Source organism: Mugil cephalus, chromosome 16 (assembly GCF_022458985.1).
Source record: "Mugil cephalus isolate CIBA_MC_2020 chromosome 16, CIBA_Mcephalus_1.1, whole genome shotgun sequence".
In the NCBI taxonomy this organism is placed as follows: domain Eukaryota; kingdom Metazoa; phylum Chordata; class Actinopteri; order Mugiliformes; family Mugilidae; genus Mugil; species Mugil cephalus.
Genome location: NC_061785.1, coordinates 12,811,143 through 12,825,836, shown reverse-complemented (window position 1 = coordinate 12,825,836; position 14,694 = coordinate 12,811,143). Strand labels below are relative to the sequence as shown.

Here is a 14,694-nt window from a genome sequence, read left to right as displayed (position 1 = left end):
ACTACCACACAGCATGACAGAAAGAGACTCAATTCAACCACAATAAATGGACTAAAATGACTAGAGAGTCAAAAATAAAGACTTAAAAGTGCAGAGACACAAGCCAACTACAAAGTAAAAATGACTATAAGTGACATAAAATAATGACAAAGAGACACAAATGAATATATAACAGACTTTAACCAATCACATGGGAGATAAAAATAATCGTAATAGACCCAAACCGATTACAAAGCAAAATGCAAAATGACTAAAATGAACTCTCTAAACCAAGGCCGCTGTGGCCCTAGAGTGAGCCTGTCATCTGTAGGCTGCTTCACTATATAATCCATCCGTTTTTGGGACTCTAACCCCTTTTCATTGCAGTTTCTTTGTTCTGTTTTTAGGAGGTGGTAGCCAAAACAATCAATTTCTATATTTTATTAACTCTTTTTGTTGGGGTGAGGGAGAAAGGAAGGAAGAGAGGAAGAGTGAAAGGAAGAAAAGCAGGAAGGGAGGAGGATGGAAACAATGGCAGAAGGTAGGACAAGAAAGAAGAAAGAAAGAAAGAAAGAAAGAAAGAAAGAAAGAAAGAAAGAAAGAAAGAAAGAAAGGGAAGAAAGACTTTTTGGACAGATCATGTAACCGTCACATGTGCTTGTTTTTTATTAAGATATAAAACATCACAAACTTCCTTCAAGTCTTGAACTGTACAGGTAGCTTGGATACGGAAGCATTCATTTGCTTTGATGTGGCGTTTCACAAAACTAAACTCAACGTGGTTTCATGAATGTAAAGGCCAGAGTCGTCCTCTGTCTGCAGCTCTGAATCCAGCAGAAGAATGGCAGCGTGAATGAAATGAAGTGGGTAGAATCCCAGAGGAAGGTTTGTACCGTAGTCTTGGATCTATGTGTAGAAAGTGGCTTTCCAGTTTTTTTTCCCCAGCAACAAAATTAGTGCAAACGACAACCAAATTAACGGAGCGCAGTAGCAAAAAACATCCGCCTCATTCTTGAAGCTCCAGCTTGCCGTCTCTGACCCTCCACCTCCAGCGCTGACATCTGTCCGGAGCAGGAACGCAGCGAAGCCACAGACCGGACTCTTTGATCTCCTGGTCAAAGGACACCGTCTTTCTGTCCAGCGTCTCCAAAGTAAAGGCTTTCCCCGAGATCTGAATCATAGACGGGATAAGTCATAAGGATTTTGGTTAGCTGAGTATTGAACACCAGCTCAAATGTGCAGCTCATAATCTCGTTTACTATAAGTTCCGGTTTTAATCCAAATCTCACCCATTTTTTGCACATTTTTTTTTTAATTTAAGCAAAGCTCTTGCCAGAATAGTATTTAAAACTCAACATACTATGAATGTTGGCTTCTTCCTAGTCTATATTAATACCAAAACTCTGTTATAAACTTTAGTAATAGCAATAACTATTATAATTGAACTTCGTCTGGAAATGTTGAACAGTAAACAGCCGTTCTTGTAATTCTGCAGTGGTACAACATTAACCACCCGAGACCCTGCGTCCTCATATGGGGACATTAAGTTTTAGGCTTGTGGCAGCTTATTTGCTTCATTTAAACTTTTATCCTCATAACTAGATATTAGTTGGTTTAAAAACACAGTAGCGGATCTTTCAGTGGATTCATTCTATGGGCGATCAGGTAAGAAAAGTGGACAAGGTTCAAAATCTCATCAGATTTTAAAGTTGAAACTGGTTTATTTATGATTATTAACTTTTCTAGTTTAATACGACACACAAATTCTATCAATAGTAACAAGCCATAACTAGCTAAATAGCAAGAACTCAATTGAGGACATTAGGACTCCATTATTTGCCTTTCTGGTTTTGCACAGCAATTTTCAGATATGAGAATAATAGTTTTATATTTTGTTACATATTGGTAACTTTATTATAATATTCAGTGAAATAATCTCCATGTCCACACATGAGGACATATATTTGTTTTCTAAAAACTACTTCCTGTTCAAAGACGATGCTTCGTTTTTCTTAGGTCCTTATAATCCCACATAAAGAGAAATTAAACACCAGACAAAAACTCAGGTCTCAGGAGGTTAATAAACTATAGAGTGTAAAAATTAAAAAGAACCTTCCACATTCTGTCCCAGAAATAAATAAAAAATACACTCTGGGCTTATGTAACATATGTTAAGTGCGCAGCTGTTGTTAGACAATTACCAGATATATGGATACCTGAAAACGGTCCCCAAAACCGGCTAACACTTAGTATTATTTCAGTGAGCTGTCTCATACCTGATCACTGATTCCTATAGCAATGTGACCCACTTTGACCTTCCGCCGCTCACGAATCCTCAGGCACTGGCCCTGAACGTTCTCAATCCAGACGTCAACACCTGAAACCCCAGCATAGTAGTCAAATGCATCCAGCAGAGATCAACCTTAACATAGTGAAAGATTCCCAACATCTTACCCTCAAAGCAGAACGAGGATGGCTGACTGCCCGAAGCCAGCCACTCCAAGTGTCCGTCCGCCTGACTGTTGCAGGAAGAAAAGACGCCAGAGCTGAGGTCATCGGATGAATGATCCGAGCCCTGGAAAATGGAAAGGAATTGTACCCTTTTCTTTCATGGAGGATTTTCACGCACAGCATCTACATACGTCTGAGGCATCTATCTGCGACGAGTCAGAGCAGCTGAAACAGGACGGGGGCTCATCTCGAGGTTCAGGGGAAGGGGTCTGGATTGTGGTGCCAATAGGTACATCTAGGAAGAGTCAACAAAGCAATTTAATGCGCAATTACACACTCTACATTATATGTAGAGGAAGCTTGAGGCTACAAGCAATAATAGACTGATCATTTTGAGAAACAGTCAAATATGTTTCTATGTGTCTAGGGGGAAATAATGAAACAGCTGAAGAGTCCCAAGACCCCTTAAGAAGCTTTGAATACTGCATTAAGATGTAAGTGGAAAAAACTGATATATCTTTCAAACTGTTTCTTTAAATATGAGACTAACATTTGTAACCTTTCAGTAATCAAGTCAAACTCTGTTCGGCTACACATCATTACTGATAAATCTGTGTTTCAGCAAACAAAATGAAATTATTCTGAGACAGTCAATGCCTTGGTGAAGTGATGACGGAGTGATGCTCCCCCAGAACTGTCCTCATGACTATGTGTTGCTCTGACTCACCGTCTCTGAGGTATTCCAGCTCAGCTTCCGATCCCCATGAATCGTCATTTGTCTGTTGGCCTTTCTGCAGCAAAGGGAAAACTCCTCTGAGGGCATGAAGGTACTCTGTGGACAGTCCGGACAGTGAAGAGTCCCACTCTACCTCTTCCTCATCTTCCCAGTCCCCCTCATAGTCCTTGTCGGTCTTCCGCCACTTCTCCGGGGTATATTCCTCCTCTGCCATGTAAATATCAACTTCTGAGTCAGAGTCAATCTCCCAGTCTTTTTTATCTGAGGCGTAATCCTCCCACAGTGACTCTGACTCTGAGTTCCATTCCCTCGTTAAGGAATCCGTCTCCACTTCAGAGTATTGGTCTGAGTCGCCATCTGCCCAGTCGCTGCTGTCCTCATCCACCGCTGTAGTTCTCCAGGGGCTCACCCAGAACACAGCTGGCGATGAGGCAGCAGCTGATGGTTTATTTGGGGTGAAGGGGACTTCAGGGGACAAAGAGCAGGGAGAGTCTTCCTTGTGTCTCTGACCATGATACAGCCTATCGCAGGCTGTTTTGACGGACAGGGGACTCAACCCTCCAACTGTGGAGAAAATATTCAAGTGAATGATCCGTATACAACAACACAACTGTAGTACTTGAGATCAAACGTTTCGGCTCAAGTCTCAAGTTTATTGATATTTACATCCTTTTACTGGCCCAAACCTAATTTGGTGTGCCTCAGGAATGAGTTCTGGGTCCTATTTAAATGTATTTCATTTCATTTCATGTCTTGCTGTAGCAAATATTATGTCTCTCTTATGTATAAGATCCTCTTTCATTTTATCATCATACCTTAAGTCATAGTCTATGAACATTCTTCATTTAAGACATGGTAAATAAACTCCATACCAGTCCACGTTTTGGCAAATGTATCCAGCAAAAAGTTAAAACAAGGGCATCTGTACTTGTAGAGTTTCTTGAAAATGTTGCATCCATGTATTCAGTCCTAAAACAGTGGTGGGGAGTTCAATAGGAACATTTGTGGATGACCACTGAATGGTACTCTGACTTTTTCAGACTGTGCTGTAAATGGATGTCAGATTATATCTAAGCCCACCTACCCTATTCAGACAGGCACTTTCTGATCTGACAGATTGTTTCCTTTACTTCTCTTTCAAACTGCCTGTCTTCTCTGGCTACTATGTGGACGTTGTTCTTCTCAAAGGAGTGTCCTTTGTCCTTCAGGTGTAGGTGGACAGTTGTACATCACTGAACTAACTGGTTGAACTACATTAACCTGTTTTATCTTTGGGGTGAACATGTTTCTGCCTTAGGTCAGGATTCGGCTGTCCACTTACATCTGAAGAACAAAGGACATCTGATGAGCAACACCCACAGATATCCTTATGCAAACCTCTCCAACTCCCCACCAGTCTTTTGACTTGAAGACTTGAAATGTGATGAAATACCTTCAAGAAACCTTCAAGAAACACATCTCTAGTTGGCCTTCTTTCAGCTTGTTATACCAAGGCCTTAGATGACAAACATTTTGATCCTCAGGGTATTTCTGACCCGGTTTCAACAAATCTAGCATTCTTACATTGGATGGATGATCATCAGCTATGTAAGTATGGACCTGCTCTGAGGGCCTTGGTGGTTTTCCTCCTAAGCTCCTTTGCTGATGCCCGTCTGTCCGGGTCCTTTCGGAGTCCAGCTTTGAACACTTTGGCTGTAAAGTTGTTACAGTTGGACGGCACCTCCCACAAAGGCGGAGGCTCGTTGACAATCTGACAAACACATGAAGGGAAAAGTAAGAAACCCCATTTGTCCCATTCATGGAGCAAATGTCAGATTCGAGGAGATGCTCACTTGAAGACACAGCGGATGGGAATAGTAACGTATCCATGGCTGGCATCCATTCAGCATGTGCAGAAGCATACAACAACTGCTCCACACATCCGCCTTTGCACAGAGTCGATCCCCTCGCGCCACCTCAGGTGCCATGTGGGTCTCTGTGCCAGGAAAAGCCGCTCCTACATGGACAAACATTGACTTAGCTGAAATCTCTCCATATTTTACTTTTTCTTCTTCTTCTTAATTATGTTTAATCATGCTGTGATTCTTCTCTTGTTTCATGTGTTCAAACTTTCCCATTTCCAAGACTTTACAGCTTGTTCCAAAATATGTATCATCTCATCATGACGCACATACAACAAACACTGAGACACATTTTAATGCCAGGTGTGAACATAGGTACTTAAAGCTGGTTGTGATCATATTTTCCTGGACGGATTTGAATTGAAGATTTGAACAGCACCACAGTTAGCAGCGGCTTTTTGGAAATGTCAGAATTTATCTGCTGAAACTTGAGAAAACTGTAATCCAACCTGTTATGAAACTTGTTGATTACTTAGTCTGAGTGTGTTGCATCACTGGAGTTCAAGGAGGATGTCAGAATATCTCTGCCTCCTCTGCTGGAATGATTTTATTAAGTCTTTGTGTTTTGTGGTAATTATAAAGAGTAAATTTGTCACATGTTCAGTTTAAATAGTTTTATTATCAGAATATCAAGTATCATGTCATCATATTTTATCTGTATCTCAGGTTTAATACTGTAATAGTGTTATCTGTGGAGTGACCAACATGTGGTGACAAAACAACTCTTAAGGTTTGGTATGTGCAAAGGGAGGTGATCACATTAGTGTGCGTGAATGAATAAACGGTTTTAACAATAGCTGGTTATTTTGGCAGTTGAAGAAGACCAAGCAAAACAAGTGAATGATTATGTTTTAAAATGTTAGATGACTTTCCAGGGTCAACTCACCCCTGAACGCTTTGGTGCTCCACCCTCTGTCGTCTAAAGCCTCAGAGAGACCAAAGTCACAGAGGAATGTGTCTCGGCAGTCTGCAGACAGCAGCACATTGTCAACTGGGAACACAGAGGATTTAGTGAGATGGCTTGTTTGCATTTGGTGCTCACTATGAAACTGTTGTGTGAGGACCAGGAGGTTGTCAGAGTGAATAAGCGAATAAAACACACAGACTATTTTCCTTCTCTAAGTGAAGACCTGACATGATGAGACTGGTTAATTGGATGGATCTGAGTGAATCCCAAAGCAATACAATGGAGGGTCCTAATTTGAGCAAGCCCCCCTCCTGCTCAATCCTCTCAACGGGGATTACTAAGGGTTTAGGATTAGTCACCATCACTGGGGATGCTAACTGACGGCACAAACCCCATCTAAATGCATCACTGGGCTTCCTGTGGTTGCTACTGATCAAATCAAATCTGGTATCAAAGAAACTTAACAAGCAGAATCTGTGAATGCAACTTGATTGATGCATTAACATGAATAAATGATGCATTAAACTGTGATAAATAGCTTGTTCTGAAACTAACGTGCTAAGACCTGAAAGAACACACCTTTGACATCCAGGTGAAGGACCTTCCTATGGTGCAGGTGTTCTAGCGCCCCCAGTGACTGATGAAGGTAATGCAGGGCCAGATCTTCAGGTAGGCAGGTCATGTCTTTCAGAAGCTGGGCCAGACAAGCTGATGAGGTGTGGAGGACAACTCTGATTAAACTTTAGAGAATACCCTGATGGTCTTTAATGCTACAGTTTAGTTAGCTTACCTGGCTTAAGGTCCATGAAGAGGACAACATTCGGCCCCTCCATCACAACCCCAAAGAGCTCCACGACACGAGGGGAGTTCAGAGCACTCCACGTGCTCACCTCCTCTCCGCTGAAATGACTCAGTGGAATCTGGGATCAGCAGAAAACAATTTTAATTTAATTCCAGGGCTTCAAACACCTAGGGTGGAGTCGAGATTCTTCACTGAATGACTCATTGCTTCTTGGCTCACCCTCTTGGCAGCACATCTGAATCCAGTGCTTTTGTCCCGAACACAGAACACGTCACCGTATGATCCGTTCTGGATGTGGTGAAGGATACAGTACTCCTCTCCCTCCCTGTACTTGGAACAGCTGGGCTCGAGTTGCTTCAGAGATCCAAACAGGAAAGATGATAAACATGTGTCATTCATAAAGCTCAAGGTTAGTACAACCTTTAACAGAATTTCTAGAAAATAAAGGAAAATGGGAATTAACGCTGGTTTCTATCAGTGACAGGCATGATTAGGAACTGGAGGAAGTGGCATGGTGTATTCAGAATCATCTCTTATCAGAATGAGTCTCGTAACACACCATCTGGATTTTATTAAGGGGTTATTCAAAAGCAATACACACTAGAGCACTGAGTGGAAGTTATTTGTGCAGTGTGAAATCAAGTAGGTTGAGGATTGAGGCCTGTGGCACACCATTTTTTATGGTTTGACTGACTGAGCAAATTTATTTTTATTAGTTTATTAAATTTAATTTCTGCAGGTAGACACAGTGGATGGGAATAGTGAGGAGCATAATCAGTTCCCATTGGAGAGACCAGCTGTAAAAAAAAATTGTAGGCAGTGAAAGTTGGTCTGGCTTCCAGGCTAAGTTTACGTCATCTGGAGCAGTGTTTGACAATTGTAGCTTATAATGGTACGTTAGTATTGGACAAACCAAATCAAAACCAAATCAACTAGATGAAAAGTGTCTTACATGATGAAATATGAGTCCTTCATTGGCAGGTGTGGTCGTCTTCCAGTCGTTCAGAATCTGTTTGATCAAATTTCTGAAAACTGAAACAAAGAGCTTCGGTATCCGCGTCACTCTGCCTCTCAGTTCATCAAAAACTGAGTCATTTGTGTCTTCGAACTCCAACGCATACTGGGACGCATTCCCCGAGCTGTGATCGGAATCAGAAACTCCCAGCAGGCTTTGCACATGGCCTGTAGAGTCAGAATCCCACTCTGCTTGGGAGGATGCGTTGAATCCAGACACACGCATCAGGTCAAAGGTCGAGTTCGACAGGCTAGCTCCAAACTGATCTGGTGCCTTTGCACTGCAGGATGAGTCAGACTCCCTGTCATGAGTGCAGATGGATTCGTATTCCAGGCTGCACTCGGAGTCCGAGCCTCCTCTCTCAGCGCTGCTGGATGTGTCGTCCACTTCTATCGATCTACACCGGCCCTCCGATACTGGCGCCAGCCTCCACACGGGGTCACGCACATCTGCGCAGCCTCCATACATGTGAGGGTGCGGGTCTCTGTGGTCGCTGGGGTCAGTAAACTGAGGAGGAGGAGGTATGAGCCCAACCGACGATGACTTCAGCCAGTCAATCTCCTGAACCCAGAAGCCTCTGATAACAGGAGCCTGTTCTCCTTCCTCCTGGATCTGCCTGCCTCTGATTTTCCGTCGCTGTTTCCTCTGGCGGTGCTTGTGTTGGAGTTTGGTGATTGAATCAAAGTCCTCATCCTCTGTGTCACTCATGGGGGAAGCTTCTTTACTGGGAGACCTGCTTATGAGAGCAAAGTATGCTACGTTAATAATATCCAGCCGTTTTAATGCCCTCGTATCTAATCTACCAAAAATAATAGTGCTAACTGCAGTTAGCAACTAGCATCCAAATTTCTATCTGAACTAAATGGTAAACTGTCGTGTAATTTTGTTGCACATTTATCCCCATTTTCTACCTAACCATCTGGTTGATGGACAACTGTTTTAGTTATTGAGCAACAGAGTGTTGAGCATTCTTGGTGATGGAGTCCAACATGCCCCAAAACATTATAACCACAATAAAACCTTATGGACAAACTGGTTGTGCTACTGTGGGGCATCAAATCTGGTGGATATTGAACAGAGGAAGAAGTAGGACGAGGAAGAAGAGGAGAAGATGTAGGAGAGAAAGGAAGAAGGAATTGGAATTTGCGGGAGGAGGTGAAGAAGAAGAAGAAGGAGGAGGAGAAGGGGGAAACGGGAGTTATCTCGAAATCTGAATTGATTCAATAGAAGAAGATGACCAAGATGGAAGAGGGAGATGTGGAGACGCAGCAGAAATAGGAAGGTGGAGAAGAAGCAAGTTGAGGAGGAAGAAGATGAAATGAAGTAGGCGGAGTAGAAGGGGGAGAGGTTTTCTTCCATCTTTATCTTGAACCTTGAATTTCAGCTTTGTACATCTTTTCAAACACTTGTTTGAACAACTGGATGTTTTTCCACCTCCGTGTTTTTGTCCCTCCTATAACTCCATGAATTACATGAATCCATGTAAACGTAGAACTGTGTTGGACTCATCTCACTTGTAGTCATGTACATTGTATGTTTGTAGGTGCATACCTGGTCTTTCGGAGATGCTCAGCTCGGGAGAAGGGACACTGAGTGTTGGTAGGGCTGAACTCCTGGAAGTCTTCTCCTAGGAGAAATGTGAAGAGTTTGCAAAAATACAACACACATGAGGGGTGATAGGGACGATGAAGTTTCACAATGGATCAGTTAATCCGACCACAAACCAGAACATGGGATGAAATTGTGCAATAATACCTTGACAGCTTTCCAACATTGATGTGTTTGAAGGTTTGATGAGACTAGACTAGACTAGAAGGTTTGGTGCTTTCAGTTTTAGCTGGAAAACTCCACTACCATTTAACAGCTATTTTGATGGAACAATTCCAGAAATTAATCTTTAAATGTAAATGTTTGCTAGCAGAGCTTAGTATTCTTTGACTGGACTGGTATTAAGTAAATCTGAGTTACTGGTTGGTGTTTGTCTTGTGTTTGATTTTCCTGGATAAAATCTACCTAAAAATGTCCCTGCAAAAGGGTTTTGTACATCCGTCATTCATACAGGTTGTGTTCCTCAGCCTTACTCTCAGCCTGTGCGACTATGGAGACACAGCCTTTCTCCTCCTCTGATGCTTCCGGCCCCTCAGCAAACACATGCTTGGCAGTGCCGTGCTGCATCACCCGACTCAGATGGGGGGCGATGGCCTGGACCAATGAGTCCTTCTCCTCCTCACAACCCTGCTGGCTGCCATCCTCTTTGCCGAGAAATGAGAGCTCAGAATCGCCGGCCACAATGATGAACGGTGTGTTGCAATCGAACATCCTGGGTATGGCCATCTGTCTGTCAGCATTCATCGACACGATGAGAACTGGATTAGGAGATGAGCAAAAGAAAAAAAAAAGATGGAATTATTGTAAAAGGCTGACATTTCCGTGTGTTTGACACCTGCAGCTTTTTCTGGTTGTTTTCTGGGTTTTTGTTCAGTCAGTAATTTGAGAAATATGTTGACATTTGAGGGAAGCTGAAAGAGGCAAGAATGAACTAGATTCAGCAGGCAGGTAGATTTAAAAAAAAAAAAACAGTCGGACAGATTAAATTTTGATGGGATGATGGTGCTAATGTAGCTTCAAATATCTTTGAAGTCAGTGCTGAGCAAATTGAGAAAGTTCACTAGGGAGTGGCGATAGATTAAAAAGTCTGACAAGCCAGCAGCAGGATTCATCCTCTTGGGAGTAAAAAGCCAAAAACTGCAGTTCCACAAATGTCCACTAGAGGCTAGCTTCAGAAATTAGTCAGTTCTTTTAGATGTCCATGTTAAAAACTTTCCAGGACGCATAAATATATTTGGAGCCTGGTACAGAAACAGTTTTGATCTGTCTGGGGATAGATTTTAGAGAATTTATCTGTTTAAATTACATCAAGGCTTAAAGTTACATATAACTTAACAGCGTGGCTCTTTTGAGTAAGAGTTGGGTGCTGTCACAGGTAGCTAGCTGTGTTTAACCTCAGCTCCACTTACGCTCCACCTTTTGACCATCTGGCTAGAAGTTACGTGGAGTCACGTAATGTCAAGATGGTGAGTCTGTCTGATCGCAGAACTGAGAGGAAGATCAATCGACAGGTAAAAGTAGTTGATATCAAGGCAGCTAAATAGGTAGCTATATAGTTATCAGTACAGTGATGAGCTTTCGCCGAGCATACAAGAGACAGTTCCGATGTTATATATGTACACTCTGTACACCTTTCCTAGACGGCAGCAAGGTGAGAATTTAAACCACTGGAGGTCAGCAAAAACAAGATTTTTAGGCACTGGTAAGTTAATCTCTGTTCCTGCAGCGCCCTCTGGTGTGTGGAGGTGTACATCTACAATTTATTTACATGCTAAAACAAATTGATTATAAACCAAAACAAAGGCGTGTCAGCTATATACAACAGAAGTTAGGTATTTTTTATGTGCTACTGTTATTTTATAATAATATATTTTTATGAACATATGAATCCATGCTCACAGCTGAAGTTTTTATCCTGACGTGGCAAAACATTAGGTACACAGATTAGTCCTATACAACAGGTCTGACTTAAATCCTCATTAATGAGTGCTGCAATGTTCAGTTTTTGTTGAAACGGCATCAAAAAAGTGGTAATTCAACTGGCTGATCATTTTGGAAGAAGCAGTTTGTGATGCTGTTAAACTGCATTCTATAATTTGACGAGTAAAATATCAAAATAATGTGAACTTGTGTCAGTACAACACAACTGAAATTTGATAAATAAGCAACACAGCTGAATCAGCAACTCTCAGTTGTTTGAAACAAATGCTGAATACCAGATCCTTCATGTAGAGAAGATTTAGTGCAAGACTGTTATATTACAATGTTTTCACCAGTGTATCTAATCTATTTTATGTCCAGATTTTTAAGCAGAGAAATAAAATACAAAATATGTAATTTTCCTATCTTAAATTGTTTGTGTTTCTGTTTGACCAGTTATTAATCATCGTTGTGTGACGTTTACATGGTTTATGAGTTATTAAGCTTCAGATATAGGTTCGTAAAACATGTTGTTTCAAGGCTTCAGTGGAGTTTGGTCAAGTTGGCAACTCAAATCCTCCAGAACGCAAAACCACTATCTATTTAGCACTCACAGCAGAAACAATGGGCTTGTAATTGGCGCAGACTTCAATGTGGTGGCATTTGCGGTGGCAGGGCGTGAATGAACAGACACCAGCGGTGAGCCTGGCAAAGGTGAGTATAAATAGCACGCAGGGATCTGGCACGCAGAGGAGTGGCCGCATGCCTTCCACCGGGCCGTCCAGCTGTCAGAGTTCCTCAGAGCTCGTCATGTTGACAGGGAGCAGGGTTTTTGGAGGATCAAAACAGACACACTTCCCACTCACTAAGACTCGTCCTGAAATTGCTCGTTTCTGAGGCTGCATGGGTGGGTTTCTGAGGTGCGATAAAAGTGTGAAACCGTGGCAGCATGTGGGAATCAACAGCTGTTTGTTTGTTTTGTTTTGTTTTTGTTTTACCTGAGCACAGTAAGTAGAATTTAAAAGACACAACTTCAGTCTTCTGGATCATGTATGTCAAACAGTGATGCTACATCACAAACAAACACCAGTTTTTCCCACGGTCCATTTACACATCCTGGCAGCCTCCTAAAGACCACTTCCTTCTGAACCCTGGGACCTGACAGAGAGGACACCTCCGCTAGAGCAAAGTCAGACAGAGAGGAAGGCTCAAAGCAGATCACATTACCTCAGAAGGACAATTAGCCGCTCGCTGCCACAGGTGAAATCCAGTGATCCAACAGAAACAGAGGCTCTGGTCCGTCCGTCTGTTCGTCCGTCCTGTGTCATGAGTGTAATAGTTTCCAAGTTGTAGCCTACCGGCTTTCTGCCCCCGCAAGCCCTGCTGATTGGTGCAGCATGTGTGACTTACGAGCTCTTACACCTCAGTCACCCCGGCCTCCCTCACCTCCCCCACCCCCTTCAACATACCCCCTGCAGCAGCCTTAGGGTGGATACCGTAGCTGCACCCAATGACACTTGGACTTTTGAGGTCGGATCTTTTGTAACACTTTTTTTTTTTTTTTTGCAGACGGTTTATGCGCCTGTTTTCATTGATAGTTTCTCATGAAAATGCAAAAACACCATTAAATTCATAACTGGCGCTGTCACACCAAAAGGAAAATCTCATCTCATTTCCTTTTTTTTATCTCATCCAATCTCATCTAGTGTTAATAAAATGGTCGGTGGGTCGTACCTTATTTCATCATACCTCTCCTCATCTCATGTATCTCATCTAATCTCATCATATCCCAACTATCCTCATCTCATGTCATCTCATCCAGTGCACACAAAAGCAGTCATTGGGTCGTATTGTGTTTCATCATACCTCTTCTCATCTCATGTTCCTCATCTTATCTCATCTTATCCCACCTGACGTCCTCTCATTTCATGTCATGCACACAAACATTGTCAGTAGCTCATCTGATCTCACCTCATTTATCTCAGTGCATCTCACCTGGTTCCATCTCATTCACATAAAAGTTGGGTCATGTTTTTTTTCCCGCCTCACTTCTTCTCATCTCATCTCTCTCGTCTCGTTTCACCGTATCTTATCTAATCTGATCCCATCTCTTCATTTCTCATCTCATGCACACAAAAGTTATTGTTGCGTTTTAAGACGTATTTATTCATTGTAAAACAACCATTGAGCTTGTTCTAATGTTAGTAGATTCATGTGTTTTAAGCTTGGCTTGTAGCAGTGTAATCTTTTAAAGGTAAAATCTGAAATACTTACTGTTAAAAGTAATTAATGATCAATCTGTTGACCATTTTCTCCAATGATCAACTGAATATTTGGTTTGTAGAGGTCAAAGTGACGCCGTTATGCCGCCTGTGTTAATTAAATAAATGGTAATTACTATTAATTAATTACCATTAACTTTATACTACTAGTAATTACAAGGAAATTAACACCTTTAATTGACTGAAGATGACTTAGAAATGTGTTTTTTTATTCCACTGAAACAAACTGATGCGTTTGCTGTACTCATTTTAAAGCCAAAAACAAAGTAAGCACTTTTCAACTTTTAGATTTTTGATATAATTCCATCCACTGAGCAGCAGAGATACATTTACTGTCCCGAACCGAGAAGACTGGAATCTATACATTCCTGCGGGAATTAACAAAATACCTGTGGAGGGAGTGTGTTATTTGGGTGGAGGGTTCCCTTTCCCTGGCAACATCTGAATGGGATCAGTGACGGGCCAATAGTGAGGCTGTGAACAGCGTTTGCTCTCACGTCAGCGGCTTTTTGTCACCTCGGTCTTCTGTGCTGTTGGTGGGTCAAGTCGACTAAACATAGACGTGAAAAGCCTCAGTGAGCCTCGGCTCATTCAGCTTCTGGAGGCTTCATTCACTCACTGACGCTGATGGAAACCGACGGACCCAAGAGCCGACAGGGAAACTTTGAGTCTGAAAGCAGTTCTTTCAAGTTTTGGGTGATGCAAGTTTATTCGCTGCTGCTAAAATGTGGTTAGCTTAGCCTAGCATGAAGTCTATGGGGCAGGAGGTGAAGTACGGCAGATACATAAATATTTGCAGGTTTGGACCAGCTGCAAAATGAATGAATCAATGAACGACATGTACACCTACATTTGGTGCACGGATCAAGAATATGGCACAATGTATGTTCATTATATAGTGTTTTTACATGTATACTCAGTTATATCTGAGGTAGAGCTTCTTGGTCTCTCTAATATTTCCTTTCAGTAGTTGAAATAAAACTCTAATACACCGCCTTCTTACGGAGGCATCTCTCTGTGTTAAACGGCTCTGACAGGAGAAACCCAACAACGAGGCCTCTCAGTCTCTGACCTCAATTAGAGCTCAAATGTC

The 14,694-nt window shown here is 42.1% G+C and overlaps 1 protein-coding gene across 3 annotated transcripts; it reads right to left on the bottom strand.

Moving 5' to 3' along the window:
• Window positions 1-161: 161 nt before the first annotated feature.
• On the bottom strand, window positions 162-12,728 carry LOC125021920. 3 transcript variants are annotated; one of them, XM_047608115.1, is made up of 15 exons: window positions 12,547-12,728; window positions 9,873-10,157; window positions 9,343-9,418; window positions 7,729-8,527; window positions 6,996-7,130; window positions 6,765-6,894; window positions 6,554-6,682; window positions 5,954-6,034; window positions 4,999-5,162; window positions 4,766-4,916; window positions 3,158-3,730; window positions 2,622-2,725; window positions 2,434-2,554; window positions 2,256-2,356; window positions 162-1,150 (listed from the first exon to the last, which is right to left on the bottom strand). In XM_047608115.1, the coding sequence occupies exons 2-15, from the start codon at window positions 10,141-10,143 to the stop codon at window positions 986-988; spliced, it is 3,000 nt and encodes a 999-aa protein (XP_047464071.1). In that variant the 5' UTR covers window positions 10,144-10,157; window positions 12,547-12,728; the 3' UTR covers window positions 162-985. The 3 variants fall into 3 exon arrangements, with proteins under 3 accessions (XP_047464071.1, XP_047464070.1, XP_047464069.1); XM_047608114.1 differs by having other exon boundaries at window positions 5,954-6,058; window positions 7,729-8,524; XM_047608113.1 differs by having other exon boundaries at window positions 5,954-6,058; window positions 12,547-12,727.
• Between the last annotated feature and the right edge of the window lie 1,966 nt (window positions 12,729-14,694).

Excerpts from the sequence above, each read along its gene's own strand:
- LOC125021920 (XM_047608113.1), bottom strand. The coding sequence starts at position 10,143 with ATGAATGCTGACAGACAGATGGCCATACCCAGGATGTTCGATTGCAAC. Across the intron at positions 8,528-9,342 it reads GAGCATCTCCGAAAGACCAG|CAGGTCTCCCAGTAAAGAAG; the intron begins GTATGCACCTAC and ends TGCTCTCATAAG. Across the intron at positions 6,059-6,553 it reads CCTTCACCTGGATGTCAAAG|TTGACAATGTGCTGCTGTCT; the intron begins GTGTGTTCTTTC and ends CTGTGTTCCCAG.